Genomic DNA, 19,264 nt, shown 5'->3' with positions numbered 1-19,264 from the left:
TGCAGACCGTCGAGGGGTTCAGATTAGTTGAGCTAAACAGCTTAATCAAGCTTTATTTGAAGACAGTAGAAATACAGATGCAGTGCTGGGTTACTAGAGTAATGTTACCTCCTGCTCAAGAATAAGAGCCATGGGTTATATGCCAGACTCGAGTACCCCAATACAGGGGATCCATTGTTATGCGGGTGTGTTTTCTTCCAGGGATTCGCTCCCCTCGAAGACATACCCCATGCATTTGCTCAAACTTGCGAAACATAGCTTCTAAGTCGCATGGTTTCCAAAAGAAAGCGGTCAGTGCTCACGATCCTCGACCCCTTATTGCCTTAACTGTGTGGACCAATGCTGGCAGCTTTCAGTATCCAGTAGAAGGGCGCAGATGAACCTGCTCTCTAGGTGTAGATGATGTCGTAGCAAGAGCCTGAGGCAATGTTCGGGCCGAGACGCTCAAAACTGAGGTGGTTGGGATAGGTGAGCTTTGGGCAGGTGCCTTATTGTGGCCGAGGGTGAATAAGGGATATTTATTGTGTGAAGGTGAATAACAAAGAAATACACTGACGGGATTGGTCCGCCCCGCCTTTCTGCACTTGCCCATGCAAAATAGCTTGCACTCAGGCCCCTCCATAAATTCCATCCTTTCAGAGCCATCCCTCCGCTTCCCACCAAGCTGCCACCATTTTCGGAAGCCTGTCTTTCTCCTTCAATCTCAGCATCCGAGACCATCCACCAACCCAAGAAGTCTCTTAACCCAAGCGACTTTTTTCCTTCTACAATTGCAGCAGCAGTCTTCTCTTCTTCTCACAACTCTTCCACCTCTCTTCCAGAGCTCTGTCTCACCTCTTCACCGTTTTCTTCGACTTCCCTTTGTCACCACTTCAACTTCACCACCAACCCTTCGACTATCGTCAAAATGGCTGCCTTCAATTTTGAAGCCTTCTCATTGACGCCCCAGGGTTCTACCATCAGTGCCGCCCCTCGCCCCGCTGTCCCGGCCATCGACAGGACCGTTCAGCAGCAATGTGGCAGTTTCGGTTATGGCAATCGTGCATTCCAGTTCGACTTTGCGTCCCTGGAGTCGCTCCCCGAGGATGCGAACCCCGGCTTGACCGAGGTTCTCACCGCCAAGTACTGGAATCACTTCTCGATCCAGCTCGGTCACTGGAACACACTCAAGGTTATCGTCCTTGACGCTCAGATGTTCAGCATCATGCCCGACCACACCAAGAAGGGCGTTCTAAATACAATGAAGTAAGTTCTATTCTCATTTTTGTTCTCCATCGACTAACAGTTCTTGAAGGTCGTACTTGGGTGGCGCTGATGCCATGTATGCCCGCGATGCCGACAATGGTCAGGTTGTTATCCTCGGCCCTCGCAGGCTTATGGAGTCGAACATCACCATAGTCGGTAGCACCACCGTTTGGGATCCCAAAAAGAGGCATGTTCAGGCCACTGCCGAGGCCAAGATTCCCCGCCCCCCTAACGCCTACATTCTTTACCGCAAGGATCAGCAGGCTGCGCTTAAGGCGGCTAACCCTGGCATCCCCAACAATGACATTTGTAAGTTACTGCTTGTTGTCCTTGTGAATGATTCATCTGCTAACATCATGCAGCCGTCATGACCGGTGGCATGTGGAAGAAAGAGTCCCCCGAGGTTCGCGCCGAGTACCAGAGACGTGCGACTGAGATCAAGGCGAAACTGATGTCGGCTCACCCTCATTATCGCTATGTGCCTCGTCGATCTTCTGAGATCCGCCGCCGCGCTCCCCGCCGTAACCGAGCACAGGAAGTCGCCAATGCTTCCCCGATCGGGGAGAACTCGGGTGCCCCTATCGTAGGCAATCCTATTGTCACCACCATGGAGCAGCAGCAGCCCCTTCCTGACATCAGTGTTGCCCCTAACCAGGAGATCACCAAGGACAACGATGTCAGCCATCTCATCGACCCTCCCCATGTCTTCTCTGGTCAGATTACCGAGCTCATGCCCGATGTGGCGAACTTCCTGCCTCCCATGACACGCGAAGGCTGGTCTCCTCTTCATGACTTCCGCGCTGTTCTGAATGGACACACTGGAAACAATGGAGTCGACTGTGCTCTTACTCCAGAGTCTGAATCCCAGGATGACTTTGTCGGTACTCCCTCTTCCACGATGCCTGACAATAGTGCCTTCGATTGGATCACTGGAACGGAGGAGGATTTGGCCCAAATCTTCGGTCAATTCTGATCACTTCCGCCGCCTCTTTCGGAACACCAGCTTTTGACCCTATTCAGTCACTGCAACCTTTCGCACAAGATTTGCCGCCCAATGGGCGATGACCTATGCACCAGACGTTGGTTCAGAATGGTAAGTCGTATCACCTCTCTCTCTTTCTACACACGGTTGCTGACCTCTCTTCTAGCTTCAAAGCTTTCACCGGATGCGACACAGTTTGTAACACAACATACTCGATTACCTGACGAAGAATCTGCTTCCTGGTACAACAACATGGAATTATGACGACATTTGCACGGCTTTTTCTCTGAATGACTTGTTTCATATCAACACATCAGCATATCCTGCGATCCCTGCCATTTTCACCGCCGGCGATGTTCTCAAGCGAAGAGGTTTGGTTCTTGGAGGATGATACCCCTTCTCATACTTCTATTTTCTTCATGGTTCGGATTTGGGATTTGGGCATGGATAACAGGAGTTTGGCGGATGGATATCATTTTACAATGTTGGGGCGGAGCGGGGAGTTGGGTGTTGGGACGGTGGGCTGTTTCTTTCATTTTACTTATTTTCTATTTGTTTTCATTCTCTTTTCTCAGTGGTACATAATCTCAAGGAGGATCGTGTTGACGGTCATCACTGGTGGAGGTTGGGGCACATGGATGGATGAGTTTGACGAACGGAATGACCTGGCTCAAGGGGTTCAAAGAAGACGTTCTGTTCAAAGCTCGCAACTAGTTTCTTTTGTCTGTACAACAATCAAGTGCATACCCAGATTTCTGATGGTTCCTCGTGCTTGTGATCTTGAACCGCTTGTCTTGATGTGAAGAGGTGATTGTTCTCGAGAAAGTCTTTGTCATCATTGAGAGATGATCATCACGAAGTCAGCCGTCGAGATCATTTGGTGGTTGGGAATGATTTGTTTTGTCTTGCCATGTCCTCGACAGTTAGAGTTTACCACTACCGCATGGAGACACCAATGAGGGCATGACGAAGCAGAGAAGAGCCCAGAGACCGAAGTGACGGCGGCGGAGTGAAGCCCATCATCAACACAAGATCCCCCAGTCCATCCTGAGACCACCCAGAGATAAATCACACGACTTGAGCCTCAGAGGCAACTTCTCTTCCCAAAATCCAACCACCGGGTTTGTCAACAGTGAGGGCAACCACCACGACTAAGAAAATAGTTCAAGATCATAATTTTCCCCATGTAGTTCATCATCATATTGATCTACGCCCGAGATATCATTTTCTGCAGAGCTTCGGGTGATTGATGTGAGCCACATGAAGTCGTCACTTTTTTTTTCCACCTTGGTGGGTGTTGCCAGTGATAGACGAAGAAGCTAACCCCTGATCCCAGATGGGTGGTGGTACAAAATATCAAGACTCAACGAGGCCATCAAGCCACTGCATCCCACCCCCCCCCACCCCCCCCACAAAAAACTTCGGAACAGATCATCACCACAGAAAACAACTATTCTCCTCACACTGACTCTTCATTGTCAAACTGCCGTTTCCTCGCAGGCCATATCCAATGTCGGAAAACCCGAGCATGCACAAACCAAGAGTTGTCATTGGGGCTAAGCTAGACGGGCAAAATGGACAGCGCCTGATACCGTCTGGATCAAGCAAGTAGCTCGATTACCCTTGTTCTAGGCCAACTGCCTCTTTGGCATTTCCCTTCAGTCTGCCAACTCCTCCTCTCTTCCCACTGCCTGTCTTCTTCCCCAAGCCAAAGCAACGTGCTCGTGACGCAAAAGATAGCCAGATCATGGTAGATGCCATGCCACATGCTAATATGTATTATCCCCATCATCCTTTTTCCTATCATTCAACGCCCAAACTCCCCGTTCCAAAATCCCCAAATAGCCGTCGAGTAGCAAAATGCAGGTCAACACCACTGTTCTGAGACCACTAGCCAGACAACGACGCCGAAGAGCTAGGCTTCCACTCGCTGCTCCAGATGAAGGTCTTGCAGCAGAATTCCGTCGTCCCGTCCTCCTTCTTGCCAGACGGACCCGTGGGACGGGCGCACATGAAGAAGGACCGGCCTGTTGCGGCAAACATCGTGGTCAGCTTCATCACAGAAAAGACATGATAGACGATGACGGGGGCAAAGTTTAGACATCAGAGACAAACGAACAAGCAGTGGGCAGAGAAGGGATGAGGGGGAAGAACACACCACAATTGACCCCCGGCTTCTTCGTTATCCTCGATACGCAATCCTCGCCATGCTCACACTTTGGGACGACGCGCTTGCCAAGGAGCTTAGACCAGGAGGCTTTGTTCTCAATAGGATCAAAGACCTTGTCGTCAGTTGGGCCGGTCGTCAGGGGCGTTTCCTTGGCAGAGCTTTCGGCGCTCCCTTTCGAAGATTGGTTGGAGCTTGGGATTTCAGGGGGTAATTCTGCTGGTAGCAACTCTGAAGCAGTAGAAATGTCTGCTGTGGCCGAGGCTGTGTTGTCCGTGCCAGTTGGCTCCTGGCTTGGGCTGGGAACGGGTGTCTTGGGCTTGAAGAAGCTTTTCAGCGTGCCCTGGGAGGCACTCGCACCAGTCTTGGACGGCTCTTTCGCAAGTGTGACCTTTCCCTTCTTCTGTGGTCTTTTAGCAGGTGAAGCGACTGCTGGGCGTTTCGCTGGTGGCTTTTGTGGAGAGGCCACAAGTGTGCTGCCCGAGCTTGGGGGTGCTGTGACTTGACTCGATGGCTGTGAGGAGGCCAGATCGCCCTGGGCCCAGGAGTCTTTCTCAGGGCCCGTAGAGATGGTAATGGTGAGAGGAGGTGGGTCTTGACTGCCAGGCATGGCTGTTGCTGTCGTTGGCTTGATCGTCGCTCTAGGCTTCTTGAAGAACATGTCCTTGATGCTCCGTCGGTTGCTAAATTCTGGTATCAGCTTTGCCGAAGTTGGGAGGGCATCTTTGATGGTCCACTCTCGTTGCCGTTCGCCGTCCTCGAACATGCCCGTGGGGTTCATGACATCGGTAATGGGAACCGTCGTGCCGTTGTGATTGACAGTATCGCCCATGGTGGCATAGACTGGGCAGTGGTCAGAACCGAGAAGACCCTCCTGGATGTTGGCGTCGATGAACCAGTCCTTGATTCCAGAGCTGCAGAGAACGTAATCAATCCGGCTCCCAAAGTTTCCTGGCCTGCAATTTTTCCGAGTATCCCAGCAAGTGTACATTCCAGTACGGGTGGGATGGAATTCCCTGCAGAGGTCCCATAGAACAGCTTCCTCACGGCCCTCGTCTCTTGTCCCAACCACACGTCCCCCACATACTATTTGGTTGAGAAAGCGGCGGGACGGACTGGAGAAGAAGTCATCAAGACTCACTTCTTCCTTTCGTAATTGTTCGACCAGACCGGCCGTGTCCAATTCTGAGCGAATGATGTTGAGATCACCGGTAAGAACCACCTCCTTTCCCATCGCGACTAGATTGCGTACTCTGACGTCCATGGCTTCAGTGAAAGCATGGCGGAACTCGTCTCGTGATTCGTCTCGGGTTGCTGGGCTGTAGACTCCTACGAGAACAAAAGCTGGAAACTCGAGGATGACACAGCGGCCCTCAGAGTCAAGTGTGGCTTCGTCAACTTCGCCGGAAAGCTGTCCTGGTTTCGGATAACCTCCGATCTGTTGGTCTTTTGGAAGGTCTCTGAAAGTTGTGGAGGAGTTTGGTGGGCAGAGGATGCCGGTGATGCCTTCCTCGGCGCGGATGGGAGCGCACTTGGAAGAACGAGTGTAAATGGCAACTCCAGAATAGCCTGAGAGAGATTCAGAAACCAAGCCAAAACAGGACATAAAGAAGGGAAGAAATACCCTTCTTATGCTTGGGGAGGCTGAAGTAGACATCCCATCCCGGAATCAAGACCATGTCATCCTGCAGGTCCTTGCGCTGGATCTTGGCCTCTTGCATGACAACAATGTCTGCCTCCAGCGTGTCGAACATTGCCTACAGTCCGTCAGTTTCTTTGAACCTCTGCCAGAGCAGCACCACAGCTCCTACCTGATAGGTGCGGTTTGCGCGCCATGGCTCATACCCGAATGGATTTCTGGAGCTGGTCAGACAAGCGATCTCCACACGCAGGCTCAACTAGGCGGGTGCAAACCTGATGCCATTGACTATGTATATGATGTTAGACCGAACCAGAAACTGGTGGAACTGGAGAGACGGTAGCTTACCATTCCATGATGTGATTCGAAGTGGCATCTCGACACTCAGATGATTGGCATGCACCAACGCCAAGATCTAGGTTATTTGGTGTAACGACTGGGAACTTGAGCCGGAGAGAACGGGCGCCAGAGATACAACCCAGTGGGGGAATCAGAGATGTTGCATTCACCGGTCGATGGGGCGAACTTGAATAAGGCGAAGCAAAAGAGGAAGTTCGGGGGCGGGTACGACTGCGGTGGTAGAGGCTTTCCCTTCACTATGGAGAGATTTACAGGCAATTTTAATTGATAAGATACCTGTTCATCCCATCTCTCTTTGTATCTGAAATTGTCAACTCTCACCTGTTCAAGATGGTCTGCCACCCAAAAGTCATTGGCTAGCGTGGCTAGCGTGGCGTGGCGTGGTGTGGCGTGGCGACGGGCGCTCTTCCCGCCAGGGACGCGCGAGGTCACATGATCTGCTTTCAGATGTCAAAGTGGAAATTATGTCACCGGTCTTGGCACCCAGCGAGAGAGAGCTCCGGGAGGCACGGACCACCGCCACAAACCCGAGGAGCAGCCGAAAATGAGCTGATTGGACTGTGACCTCACCCCAGGCCAACAGCAACGAGAAGCGGGTCAGTCAATTGCTTCATCTTTGACAAAACCACCACGAACCCCCCCTTCGTTGAACGGCACCCAACCCACCAGCCACTCACCATGATTGCCCAGCGCCAGGTTATGCGGTTCGCCGCCCAGCTGCGCACCCAGGCCCAGCGCCGCCTTGCCAGCACCGAGCACGCCGGCGAGAACGCCTTCGTCCGTGAGCGCCGTCACGTCAAGGAGCACGCCAAGGGCACCACTGGTGAGTGTACCTCCTGCGATACCTCGGCTACCCCCCGGGAACTCAATTGGTGGTCCGAGATAGCTAACAAGGTTTCAACAGAGCTCTGGCGCAAGATCTCCCTCTAGTATGACTCTCCCGAAGCCCCTCTATTGTCACTGCCGAATGCGTGGTTTTCATGTCGCCCTCAGGGTGTTGGAACAGCTCCCAGATATCAGAAACAATTGGTGGAAACGAACTGGAAGACGAGGAGGAATCAGAGCGAGCCATGGTTGGGGGGCTTGGAGATCGGGGGACGCATGAAATCACAATATCAGGAGAAACAAAACAACAGCCATGACGTACCACCAAGCTAACCACACAACCGCCCGCAGCACCGTCCCTCCCGCCCTCATCCTCGCTTCCCTCAACGCTTACAACCTCTGGAACGAGCATTGGGAGCACTGGTCTCACATGCCCCCTCTTGAGGAGCGTGTCGAGTACCCCTACCAGAACATCCGCACCCGCAACTACCAGTGGGGCGATGGTGACAAGGTATGCTTTACCCCCCCCCCCTTTGACCCCCCTTTTTCTCCAGACCAGATTTACTAACATATACCTCTAGACCCTGTTGTATGTATACCCATAAACAATGACGGCATCCAAGTTAAGCCTGTAATGCTAACATGACATCCTCGCAGCTGGAACGACAAGGTCAACTACCACAATAAGGACAAGGAGGCCTAAATGTGCTCTTGACCTCGACGCAACCTGGAGATATGGACAGGTCAACCCCGGTGTATATTGTAGAGAACGACGAAGGCAGACCATTCAATAGAAGTGCGGAGTCGAAGAAGAAGAAGAAGAAGAAGAAGAAGAAGAGGGAGCATACCCTGACAAAGCTGAACACGGTACATGCATTGTTTCCTACTCATAGTGTCAAGTCAAGAAATCAGTTTCTCTGTCTCGGGGATGCATAACCTTCTCTGTTTCCCGCCAGTTCATCCAAACAAACATATCTGCCCGTGAGTCAACACCACAAAGTCAATTCAATGAGGGGAGTAGGCTTGAGCTTGAGCTTGAGCTCAAGGATAGAGCTTTTTGCGGCCAAACTAGCATATCCCTGTCTAGGCTGATCATAACTCTATGATACATTTCGTTCTTCATTGTTTATCTGACATGCCTCGCTTCCCTCTCAGTATTTTCACATACAATCCCCTGTCTATCTATTGACCCTCTCCACCTCCCTCCTCAAACTCAAATACCTGGCCGCATACCCCTCGCTCACCCCTTCATCCCCCAACCCCCTCATCACCGTCGCCATCTTAGCCAGCACCTCCGCCTGCTTCTCCACCTCCTCCACCCTTTCGAAATACTTGTACGCGCTCTCCAGCGCAGCATGCGCCCTCATCATCATCTCCCTCTGCCGCCTCCTCCCCCTCTGCCTCTCCAGCTCCGTCGACTCGTCCGAAACAGCCGTACAAAAAAACTGCCCCGCCTGCCCCATCCTCGCGTCCGCCAAGAGGTTATACAACGTCCCCGCTGTGAACGAGACATCGGTCTCCAGCACCCTCGGCAGCACCGAAAGCAACAGCTGTGCCGCAGCCGAGAACTCCGACAGTGAGTTCAAAACGTTGGCCAGAGCGCCGACGGCCTGCCACAGAAGCGGGATGTTCAGCGCCCGCCAGGCCATCGAGGTGGCCCGCATCGCTATTGTGAAGCCCTTTTCTGGGCGGTTGATCTCGTCAAAGAGGTGGGCCTTGGCGATGAGGAGACGAATGCGGAGGGCAACGTCGCGGTTGTTTTCTCCGAGGTTGGCCATCATGTTGTCGATTTTGGTAAAGGCGCCGTCAAAGTCCCTGTGGCGGACCAGAGCCTCGATGTGGAGGGTGTCGATGATGAAGACGGTGTCCGGTTCTGCGTCCTCGGGGCCAGTTTGGAGGAGCTGAGCCAGCAGGGTGTCGACGGCAGGGAGGTTGTTCCTGTGCAGGTCCCGACGAAGCTTCAAGAGGCCGCGGTAGAGGTGCCAGTATTGATTTGGCCTCGCTGACCGCAGCGAGTTCTGATCAAGGGACTCGAGCATGGCAAACGCCTCTTCGTATTTCCCCTTGCCGGCGAGAAGCCCGGCTAGACGACAGGTGATCTTCAGCTCGTCGTCAAAGACCGAGTTTCTCGCGTGGCAGCTGAGGAAGACCTGGCATGCCATCGAGGCCATGCTGGAAAGCCCGAGGCGGTCCCACATGGCGATAGCCATCGAGATCTGGGCCCCCATCATGGTCTTCATGTTGCGCTCGACGATCAGTTGGGAGGATCGCACCATGTGCTCGAAGGCAACGGCGACACTTTCGCCGTTGGCCAGGCAGAGCTTGGCTTCGCTCTGGAGGGCCGAACTCCAGAGGATCCACATACCTGTTTCTTTGGCCTTGACTCGGAGGAAGGCGAGAGTCTCCTTTCCGCTGCCAAGCATGCTGTTGTTTTCGAGTTCTCTGACAAGATGGGGGTGTGCCCTGCCGAAGTGGAAGAACCAGTTTAGAGCAAAGTTGAGACATGTCGTGTCCCTGTTCTCCCGAGCCGTTGATACTGTCTCCAGCATGGTTGCCACGGCTTCCTTGTGACAGCCAAAGTCGGACTGAACAATAGCGAGATTCATCAAGGCGTACTGATAGAACAGTCGATCTCGGTTCTGCATAGTGTAGTCGAAATATCGATGAAGGTGGTCGAAAGATGTGGGAAAGTCCCCTGACCGCCAGGCGTCCGAGAAGTTGAGGTAGTGCGATAAACTCGGCACCGTATGACTTCCCTTCAAGAAGTTCCTGAACCGGTCTCTGATCTGTGGCGGTATCCTGTTGCCATACTCTACATGGTGTCAGTCATGCTCCCTTTCCACCCCCATCAGAGAAACAAACTCACTCTGTATCTGCTCGATCTGAAACTCCAACAATCCTTCCACATCATCGCTGCTCACCGGCAACGTCTCCCCCCCTTCCATCCACCCCTCCCCCCTTGCCAACAGCCCAACGGCTGGCAACAACATCCTCCCATACGCCACTACCGCCAGCTCCCCCGTCTCCTTCTGTCCCCACTCCTCTTCTCCTTCCGTCAAAACCTGATCAAAACTTAACCTCCCCCCATGCTGCGGATGCCTCCTCGCCCAGTACCCCGCCGTCGGCTGCCGATACCTCACAAAAACCCTCCACAACTCCATCACCCTCTCAAACTTCAACCTCACAAACTCGACATGTGCCCTCCTGACAAACGCCCCAAAGGGACTATTCCTCCCCAACCTCGTCCTCCCCCCCAACTCCCCCTCCGCGTCCTCCAGCCCCAACCTTCTCAGCTCCTCCTTCGTCCTGCACAACAACCCCGGTATCGCCGCAAAAAACTCATGCAGCTTGTGCAAACTGTCTAGCCCCCACAACTTCTCCAAAAACCGATCCCAGAGCCGACGGCCGGGGACTTTATCCGCTGCCGCCAGCGGGGAGAGCAACGTCTCGAAATCTTTGATCGAGGTTACAAGCCGGAGGGTGGACTCGGCTTTTTTCCAGCGGTCGGCAGGGGTGAGATTCTTATTGTTGTTGCTGTTGCTGTTGGGGGATTGGGCAGTCGAGAGGTCGCAGTCGATGAGGTTGGAGGCGAGGAAGTTGATCACTGGGATGATCCCTTCGTTTGGGACCGCGCCTTCGACGTAGAGCTCGATGAGGGCCAGGAGGCCGATTTTGGCCGGGGTGAGGAAGCGGGCCATGATGGGTCTGGTGTGCCCCTCGAGGGGGGTTGTTGTTGTTTGGATAGGTTCAGAACGCTTGGGGTTTGGGGGTTGGGGGTTGGTTGACGCGGGTGGTGTTGATGTTGACGTTGATGTTGACGTTGATGTTGACGTTGATGTTGACGTTGATGTTGACGTTGATGTTGTGTGCTGTGCTGTGCACGGCCCCTGATCCTCTCAGTGAGTGAGGGCGCTGTGGCGGGGTGAATTGAGATTTGAGATTCGACCATGCAATCTGTTCCCGTCTGCTACAAGACGACGGACTACCGGCTTTTCGATATGTTTTGAAGTGATAGAATTCTCCTCTGTTCCATTGTTAGCTCATTTTCCATGTCAAAATTTGGAGAAATGGAAAGCGCTCGCTGACTTACCTGATGTTGAAGGTGAGAAGTTGCAATGAACGCGTTGGGCGCTGTGGAAGGAGTGTGGGTGAGCGTGTGCTGTGATAAGATAAGCCCACTTCATACTCGGTATCTACCTGGGAGTGAATACACATCAGCACATTATGCAAAACATGATGATCTTCATCTTTTTTTGTGCACTTCATATTTGTTGAACGTAAGAATTATTGCCTCAGCCGTCTTAGCTGTCCCTGTATTTTATCTTCTCATAGGGCAGCGAGATTCATCCTGAGCAGCCGGCAGTCATGTCGCAGGAGATCGAAAGAGGCCAGAGGAGATATGATGTAGAAGTGAAGAGAAAAAGTTCTTTGTGAAATGAAAGCTACAGCTATCCAAGTGTCTAAGCCTTGTGGAGGTATAATCCTAGTGAGTTCACTCTGCCATGTCTGATGGGATTCTGTGACTGGCCGCTTCCAATGAGAACCCCCACCCCCTCCCCCCTTCCCCTGGGCTCCTCGTACATTCCAAGTACGTATCAGAATAAGATAAAATTTATCAGGTCAAAAACGAAAAGAGGTATCAAAGTTGTGTATGTAAAAGAGCGAGTGACGGTTTTGAACAATCCCAGGTGTTCGGCCCCTTGCCCAACGCCCATGAAAATGACCTCCCACCCCAAGTGCGCCAGCCAAAAATGCGAAATCTCTTCAAAAAACAACGGATGCCACTATCACCATGCTGTATTACAGGCGGCTCTCTTCACGGTCGTCGGCCGCAAAACGCCGGTTCTCGTGCCGATTCAAAAATGCCTGTCCGGGCTCGCCCCTTAGCAGGTGCGCCATGAAGTCATACCATCTCACCTCATGTATCTCTCTCTGTACTTGCGCAAGAGCCTCTCTTCCTTCCTCCACGTCTGACAAGCGGTTGGAGGAATACGATCCAGTGTTGGAGTCCACGAAGCTGGAAGGTTCAGTACGAGTGTACTCGCTGTCGTCATGATACGGCTCGTAGTGTGGGCTTAATGGCGAACCACGAGCCAGAGACTTGACGATATCATTTTTGCATATCGGGCAAGTTCTCCGTCTGGTGGTGAGCCATGGTGTGCTGTGACAAAAATCAGTAAACACGTCGTCAAATTTGTGGATTTCCACGTTGTCTAGTTTGTGACTTTAGATCCACTCACATGCAGTCCACATGAAACTCATGGCCACAAGGCAAGCTCATGACCTTGCTGACGCCGTCCACGTATTCCTCCAAACAAATCACACATTCGCTCTGTCTTCCCATGTACTTCTTCCATTGACTGGCACCATGCACCGGGGTGTTGTCTGGTGAAGATGGTCGCCCAGCCTGCAAAGCGTTATCAGCCCTCAAAAGATCCGAAGGCTCAGGCACGCCAGTGGTGGTCCGAGACCGGGGCCGCGATCTCGAATTTCCTTGCAACAGGGGTGTTGTAGGTGAGGAGCTGTTGGGCGACGGCGTCCTGGATGATTGACTGGGCGATGGCGCAACTGTGCGGTAGGTCCGTACCGGCAACCGATCGACCACAGCCTTGGGTGCTCTCCATCTCCGCCTTCTGTATTTAGCTCGCAAGATAAGAAGCGTGTACACAACCGTGAGGGTAATCAAGGGGCTGATCACCAGGACCAACAGGGTGTCAAAGAATGGACTGGCACTGCCGGTAGGAGTGATCGTGACCCATAAACCTTCCCGCACATTGCCATCGTCTTTGTTCCCCAAGCTTTCCGGCGACAGTCTTGAGCTCTCCTCTGTGGCAGATTGCTCTTTAGCGTCGTCCCCGAAGAGCTTATAAATAAGCCCACTGGAGCTTTCCGAGGAAGAACCAGACTTTCCAGAACGATGGCCATGTGAGTCTCCAGGGACATACTCGCCACTACCTGGTGTAATACTGCCACCTCTCAAACCACTAGACTCCTTGTTGGTGGACTGGTTTTCCGGCGCCGGCCGATCTTCCTCGTCCTCCTCGGAAGACCTAACAAGATCGGGGTCACGCCAGTCTTGTACACCTATCTGAAAACCATCACCCGGCGACTTGTGCTCCTCAGAGGACGCACGACCACCCGCTCCATTCTTGTTACCCTTATCCGCACTTGGTTGGAGGAGTCTGATGCTTTCGTCGCTCCACTCGTCAGCTGCGACCCAGTTCAGACGACCACTGCTTGGCGGCCGGCTCTGCTCTGACCCTTTGCTTCCACTATCCCCCCAGGAGAACAGACGGGAGATCCAGCTCCTGCGTGTCGAGCGTGACTTCTTGACCGCAGGGGCCGAGGCATCCTGGAACGACGCAGTTTTGACCCCCTGGGCGTGAGGGCCAGATTTGGGTCTATAGCCCGCACCTGTATCGGCCGCTTTGGTTTGCTTATTGACCCCAGGCTTGCTGGAGTGCTGTACTTTCAAGATCGGGTTTCCGTTCTCGTCCAGAATATCTTCAATGAAACTGCCTGGTTGCGCGAGTGATGACAGTAGCATGGCGGTCGTTTGCGATGTGAAAATCGAGGGGATTGTGACATTATCGACATTGCCCCTCGCAAACATCTGGATCAACGGACCCCCTTTCACATTATCTCCAACAATCACCCCGATCGCACCGCGGCGCTGCGCCCACTTGACCTTCTCCAGGAACCCACAACCACCTCTGCTCAGCAATGTGATCTTGCCCGTAATTTCTGCCGTCTCCTGCATGGATTGGATATCGGCATGACTTGACGCTGAGACCACCGAGCCTTCGCTGTAGGGGCTGCGAGTCTGGTCAAGTTCCTGGTGAAGGTAGTCGTCGGTCCCATCGTGACGCCTTTCTGAAGATTTTCCGTCCGCTGGAATCCCTGCGCCCAAAGGATCACGCTTTGTACTTTTGGTGTTCAGTGCAGCGGGTCCTGACTTTGAGGCTGCGGACCCATGCACAGTGGTTTTGATCGACAGTTTAGGTCTCCCATCCTCCCAGCCTGGGAGATCGCTGCAGCCGAGCTCGCCCCCGACCTCGCCCTCTTGGAGATGATCTTCAGCAAATCCACTTCCTATCCATAGTTGCCCGCTCAGGCCGTCGGCAGGGAGGATGGGCCCAAAGGCAGCCGGTCGTGCAGCAAAGAAGGTACTATTATCATCGAACAGGCTTATAGCAGCATTGGGAGGGAAGAGCGAGAACGGCGCAGTGAAGGAGAAGAAGCTCCGGAATGACGATTTCCGGGTCGTCAATGGTGTCACGGCGGGGGCGGCGTTGGGATGGCGGAGGGAACTGATGGCCCTGCACACGAGGAAGAGCGACGCGAAGAAGAAAAGAATTAGTATCGCGATCCGTGGAGGTCGCATCGTAGATTATCACAGCGCAAGCGGCCGCAAGGAGGTGTCTGGCCTGCTCTTGCCCAGGACTTGCGTAGGGCTTAGAAACAAGCTGCAGTTGGGACGTTGGGTCGGGCGGGCTTGAGCCGTCGCGTCGTGGCGCGCCTAGGTAGTCATCCGCTGTAGCCCTGGGAAATAACACTGGCGCCAAGGGAGCACGTTAAGGAGGAATAGGCAAGGCGACCGAGGTGGGCGGGAAAGGGAGTGAAGGCTGAACACGGGCTGATGTTGTTGTAGATGACGAGATAATCAATGAGCGATAAGAGCATTAGAGTTACAGGGTAGCGGCCAGTCTTGGTAAGGGAGAGCTGGAAAGTGGCGTGGGTCAAGTGGACTCACTCGCAGCGGATAGGACCGGGAACAGCTGCTGAATTGTACGTGGGGCAACCTGTCTTGCAAGCATTCCCCGCATTCCTTCCTCGATGGTCGCCTTTTTGACGGCACGTGCCTCTGATTCTCGAATTTTTACATATCTCCAACAGTTCTGTGTTGGATGCAATCTACAAGCCTCACAAAAGAGTCAGCAAGAATACTCATTGCTTGAGTAATCTGGGGTGGAGCAACGGGCTGTGCTATGCACTTATCAGTAAGGAGTCACACAGGTGGACGGGATTCTCAACTTGTGGTAAGAGAAGCTTGAATGCTTGGGCATTTGGAATTTCGCTTGAGGAGGTCATGTTGAAAAGGGGTCCATGTTACAATTTGTTCCAGAATCACTCGACGGCCAGCCTTGTGTGTGTTGGGAGACAAAGTTGGGGCCAGGCCGCGCGGGGTAGTAGTGGCAGAAAGCAACAGAGAAGCAAGCTACACACGGGTTAGGGTTCTGTAAGGTATGGTTCAAGTCGCAACTGACTCAACGTTGAATCCTCGCCGGAACCCCACCTTTTTTTGCATATGGAAAAAGAGCCTGCAGCCAACATGAAAGGCCCCTCGTTAAGAGTCACGCTGCCGCCCCTCTTAATACTCAATTGACCCCCCCGCTGAGCCTGGATGCTGAGCTCGTCGTGGCGACTGGTTAGTTCGACACGGAACTCGCTGCTTAAAGCATCCTTGGCTTCTTTCCGTCCAGAACCTCGAACCTATCACTCCTCAGCGTACCGACTATCCAAAATGGCCGACGAAGCTGCTAAAGCCCCCGCGCCGGCGACCACACCGGCCGCCGCTCCCGATGCGCCTGCGCCTAAGAAAAATGGTGAGTCTAGATCCGCCGAGCGCCGCCATTGTCGTTTCCTTGATCATATTCTGACATGCCCAAAGAGGCCAAGGAGAAGGCCAAAGCCGAAAAGGCTGCCAAATTCGCTGCGAAGCAAGCTGCCGCCAAGCTGAAGCAACAGCAACAAGCCGGTGACAAGCCTGCCGAAGCCCCGAAGCCCAAGGCGAAGAAGGCCGAGACTCCTGTCCTTCCTCGCTACAAGGACGAGACTCCAGCTGGTGAGAAGAAGAAGATCCAGCCCTTCGATCACCCGCACTTCTCAGCATACAACCCCCAGGCCGTCGAGTCGTCATGGTATTCATGGTGGGAGAAGAGCGGCTACTTCAAGCCTCAAGAGCCCCGAACCCCTGATGCTGGCAAATTCGTCATTGCCCTGCCGCCCCCGAACGTCACTGGTGCACTTCACTGCGGCCATGCTCTCGCCAACTCTCTCCAAGATACACTTATTCGATGGAACCGGATGAAGGGCCTCAGCACACTCTGGGTCCCGGGTTGCGATCACGCCGGTATCGCCACTCAGTCCGTTGTCGAAAAGATGCTGTACAAGAGAGAGAAGAAGACGCGCCACGATCTCGGCCGCGAGGAGTTCACAAAGCGCGTGTGGGAGTGGAAGGGGGAATACCATGAGCGCATCAACAATGCCCAGAGACTCATGGGTGGCTCCATGGACTGGAGCCGCGAGGCCTTTACCATGGACGAGAACCTGACTGCCGCCGTTATGGAGGCGTTTGTCACTCTTCACGATGAGGGTCTCATCTACAGGTCCAACCGCTTGGTTAACTGGTCCACTCATCTTCGCACCGCCCTCAGCACCTTGGAGGTCATCAACAAGGATATCACCGGGCGCACCATGATTGACGTGCCCGGCTATGACAGAAAGGTTGAGTTCGGTGTCCTCACATACTTCAAGTACCCAATTGAGGGGTCAGACGAGTTCATCACTGTTGCCACCACACGTCCCGAGACAATGTTGGGCGATAGCGGTATCGCTGTCAGCCCCGGTGATGCCCGCTACGCACACCTTGTCGGAAAGCACGCCCGTCATCCCTTCACGCGGAGGTTGATGCCCATCGTCGAGGATTCCTACGTTGACCCAGAATTCGGCACTGGTGCTGTCAAGCTCACCCCCGCGCACGACTTCAACGATTATAAGCTCGGGGTCGCCCACAAGCTTGAGTTCATCAACGTCCTTACCGAAGACGGCTTGATCAACGAGAACGGCGCTATGTTCCAGGGCCAGAAGAGATTCAACGCCCGTTACACGGTTGTCGAGGAGTTGGCTAGGCTTGGCTTGTTCGTCAAGAAGGAGCCCAACGCCATGGTTATCCCCATTTGCGAGCGCAGTGGGGATGTTATCGAGCCTCGCATGGCGCCTCAGTGGTGGGTGAAGATGGAGGACATGGCCAGGGATGCCATGAGAGTCGTTGAGAGTGGTGAGATCAAGATCAGCCCGGAGAGTGCCCGCAAGAGCTACTTCCAATGGCTCAACAACATCACCGACTGGTGCATTTCCAGACAGTTGTGGTGGGGCCACCGTATCCCGGCGTACCGTATTGTCCTTGAAGGCGAGGACAGCGAGGAGACAGACAAGGCCACCTGGGTTGTTGGCAGAAATGCCGAAGAGGCCAAGGCCAAGGCCGCCGAGAAGGCTGCCGAGCTGTTTCCCGGCAAGAACTACACCCTCGAGCAAGACCCTGACTGCCTCGACACCTGGTTCAGCTCCGGCTTGTGGCCCATGGCTATCTTGGGCTGGCCCAACACGGAGAAGGATGATTTCAAGAAGTTCTTCCCCACCGAGCTGCTCGAATCCGGCTGGGATATTCTGTTCTTCTGGATTGCCAGAATGATCATGCTCTCCCTGAAGTTGACGGGCAAGGTTCCCTTCACTGAGGTGTACTGCCACTCGTTGATCCGCGACGCCGAAGGGCGAAAGATGAGCAAGAGTTTGGGTAATGTCATTGACCCGTTGGACATCATCAACGGTATCAAGCTCGAGGACCTTCACGCGAAGCTCTTGACAGGTAACCTCAGGTCTGACGAGGTTGAGCGTGCCACCAAGTACCAGAAGCAATCGTTCCCTGGCGGCATCCCAGAGTGCGGCGCTGATGCTCTGCGTTTCACGCTTCTCTCGTACACCACCGGTGGTGGCGACATCAACTTCGACATCCGCGTCATGGCGGCCTACCGCAGATTCTGCAACAAGGTTTGGCAAGCTTCCAAGTACGTGTTGGGCAACCTTGGCGATTCCTTCAAGCCTGATGCCCAGCTTGACCTCGCGGCTCTGTCGGTCCCAGAGCGCTGGATTGTTCACCGTACCAACGCGGCCGTCAAGGGCATCAACGAGGCTCTCACGAACAGGCAATTCTCTACTGCCACCAGGCTCGTGTACTCGCTCTTCTAGTAAGTCAACGGTTTCCCTTGGGTCAAAGTTCAGACAGAGCCTCTAACCAAACCCAGTGATGACTTCTGCGACATCTTCGTTGAGAACAGCAAGGGCATGCTGGGCCCAGATGCGGACCCTGCCCAAGCCAACTCTGTCCGCCAAGTCCTCTACTTTGTTCTTGATACGTGCCTGCGTCTACTGCACCCTATGCTTCCCTTCATCACCGAGGAGCTCTGGCAACGTCTGCCACGGAAGGCTGGAGATGAGACTCCTTCCATCCTCCTGGCGCCGTATCCCGAGGCTGACCAGGCTCTCGAGTTCCCCGCTGAGAGCGCAGACTACGAGCTTGGTCTCAAGTGCGCTAGCGGTATCAGATCGTTGGCTGCTGAATACAACATTCGTGATGGCCGTGCCTTCATCGTGGCTTCTACTCCTGCCGCCTTGGAGAAGGTGAGCGCGCAGCTCAACGCCATCAAGACCCTCTCCGGTAGGAGCATTGCTTCCACCGAGGTTATCGAGGAGTCCGCCACCCCCAAGGGCTGCGCTGTTAGTGTCGTGAACGCCGAGATTGTTGTTCTTCTCCAGGTCAGCGACCAAATCACAGATATCGCAGCCGAGATCAAGAAGATCACCACCAAGCTGCAGAAGACCACCGTCGCAATTACCAAGCAGGAGGAGTTGATCAACCGCGAGGGTTTCGAAAAGGTCAGTGATGTTGTCGTAACAGCTGAGAAGAAGAAGCTTGCCGATGCACAGGCGGCCAAGGAGAACTACGAGCGGACACTCGCCGAGTTCAGCAAACTCAAGCTCTAGGAAACCCAAAAAAAAAAAAAGGGGATTCAAAAGGAATTTTTCGTAGTGTTAGCCAATACTCATCATCCATAGAATACAATCTTCCATTTACTTGTGATGATTGCTGCCCTTGATTCCACCCAGACCGAGCGATGCTTATCTTATCAGTTAGCCCAGAAATAATATGGGGCCATGTGTGCTGCGAAGAAATCTTGGCGGACTGGAACTGCGCCGTGTGGTTTTC

General features: G+C 53.7%; 6 protein-coding genes across 6 annotated transcripts; 3 read left to right on the top strand and 3 right to left on the bottom strand.

Moving 5' to 3' along the window:
* Positions 1 to 907: 907 nt before the first annotated feature.
* On the top strand, positions 908 to 2,218 carry FPR1 (Fertilization Plus Regulator mating type protein MAT1-2-1; the record flags this gene model as incomplete). Its single annotated transcript, XM_062943322.1, has 3 exons — positions 908 to 1,245; positions 1,295 to 1,554; positions 1,608 to 2,218. 3 exons carry the CDS (start codon positions 908 to 910, stop codon positions 2,216 to 2,218), a joined length of 1,209 nt encoding a protein of 402 aa, XP_062806406.1.
* Positions 2,219 to 3,684: 1,466 nt separating this feature from the next.
* APN2 (DNA-(apurinic or apyrimidinic site) lyase 2) lies at positions 3,685 to 6,807 on the bottom strand. The gene is given in 6 exon segments (XM_062943321.1): positions 3,685 to 4,254; positions 4,386 to 5,963; positions 6,019 to 6,151; positions 6,206 to 6,321; positions 6,382 to 6,749; positions 6,764 to 6,807. 3 exon segments carry the CDS (start codon positions 6,146 to 6,148, stop codon positions 4,118 to 4,120), a joined length of 1,845 nt encoding a protein of 614 aa, XP_062806405.1. The 5' UTR covers positions 6,149 to 6,151; positions 6,206 to 6,321; positions 6,382 to 6,749; positions 6,764 to 6,807; the 3' UTR covers positions 3,685 to 4,117.
* Positions 6,808 to 6,965: 158 nt separating this feature from the next.
* Positions 6,966 to 7,921, top strand: EAT5 (Cytochrome c oxidase subunit 13, mitochondrial; the record flags this gene model as incomplete). The annotated part of the gene is made up of 5 exons (XM_062943320.1): positions 6,966 to 7,216; positions 7,298 to 7,322; positions 7,570 to 7,729; positions 7,800 to 7,807; positions 7,876 to 7,921. The coding sequence occupies exons 1-5, from the start codon at positions 7,072 to 7,074 to the stop codon at positions 7,919 to 7,921; spliced, it is 384 nt and encodes a 127-aa protein (XP_062806404.1). The 5' UTR covers positions 6,966 to 7,071.
* A 357-nt stretch (positions 7,922 to 8,278) lies between these two features.
* Positions 8,279 to 10,916, bottom strand: apc5 (the record flags this gene model as incomplete). The annotated part of the gene is made up of 2 exons (XM_062943319.1): positions 8,279 to 10,030; positions 10,085 to 10,916. The coding sequence occupies 2 exons, from the start codon at positions 10,914 to 10,916 to the stop codon at positions 8,397 to 8,399; spliced, it is 2,466 nt and encodes an 821-aa protein (XP_062806403.1). The 3' UTR covers positions 8,279 to 8,396.
* Positions 10,917 to 10,965: 49 nt separating this feature from the next.
* Positions 10,966 to 15,370, bottom strand: QC764_120550 (uncharacterized protein; the record flags this gene model as incomplete). The annotated part of the gene is made up of 5 exons (XM_062943318.1): positions 15,231 to 15,370; positions 12,459 to 15,132; positions 12,157 to 12,379; positions 11,309 to 11,349; positions 10,966 to 11,242 (listed from the first exon to the last, which is right to left on the bottom strand). Exons 2-5 carry the CDS (start codon positions 14,600 to 14,602, stop codon positions 10,966 to 10,968), a joined length of 2,685 nt encoding a protein of 894 aa, XP_062806402.1. The 5' UTR covers positions 14,603 to 15,132; positions 15,231 to 15,370.
* Positions 15,371 to 15,489: 119 nt separating this feature from the next.
* On the top strand, positions 15,490 to 19,197 carry CYT20 (Valine--tRNA ligase, mitochondrial). The gene is made up of 3 exons (XM_062943317.1): positions 15,490 to 15,824; positions 15,890 to 18,245; positions 18,303 to 19,197. The coding sequence occupies exons 1-3, from the start codon at positions 15,623 to 15,625 to the stop codon at positions 19,039 to 19,041; spliced, it is 3,297 nt and encodes a 1,098-aa protein (XP_062806401.1). The 5' UTR covers positions 15,490 to 15,622; the 3' UTR covers positions 19,042 to 19,197.
* The last annotated feature ends 67 nt before the right edge of the window (positions 19,198 to 19,264 follow it).

The sequence above is a fragment of the Podospora pseudoanserina genome, chromosome 1 (assembly GCF_035222485.1).
Source record: "Podospora pseudoanserina strain CBS 124.78 chromosome 1, whole genome shotgun sequence".
NCBI classification, from domain to species: domain Eukaryota; kingdom Fungi; phylum Ascomycota; class Sordariomycetes; order Sordariales; family Podosporaceae; genus Podospora; species Podospora pseudoanserina.
Note: the sequence above shows the minus strand (reverse complement) of the source record. Positions and strands in the feature narration are given on the sequence as shown.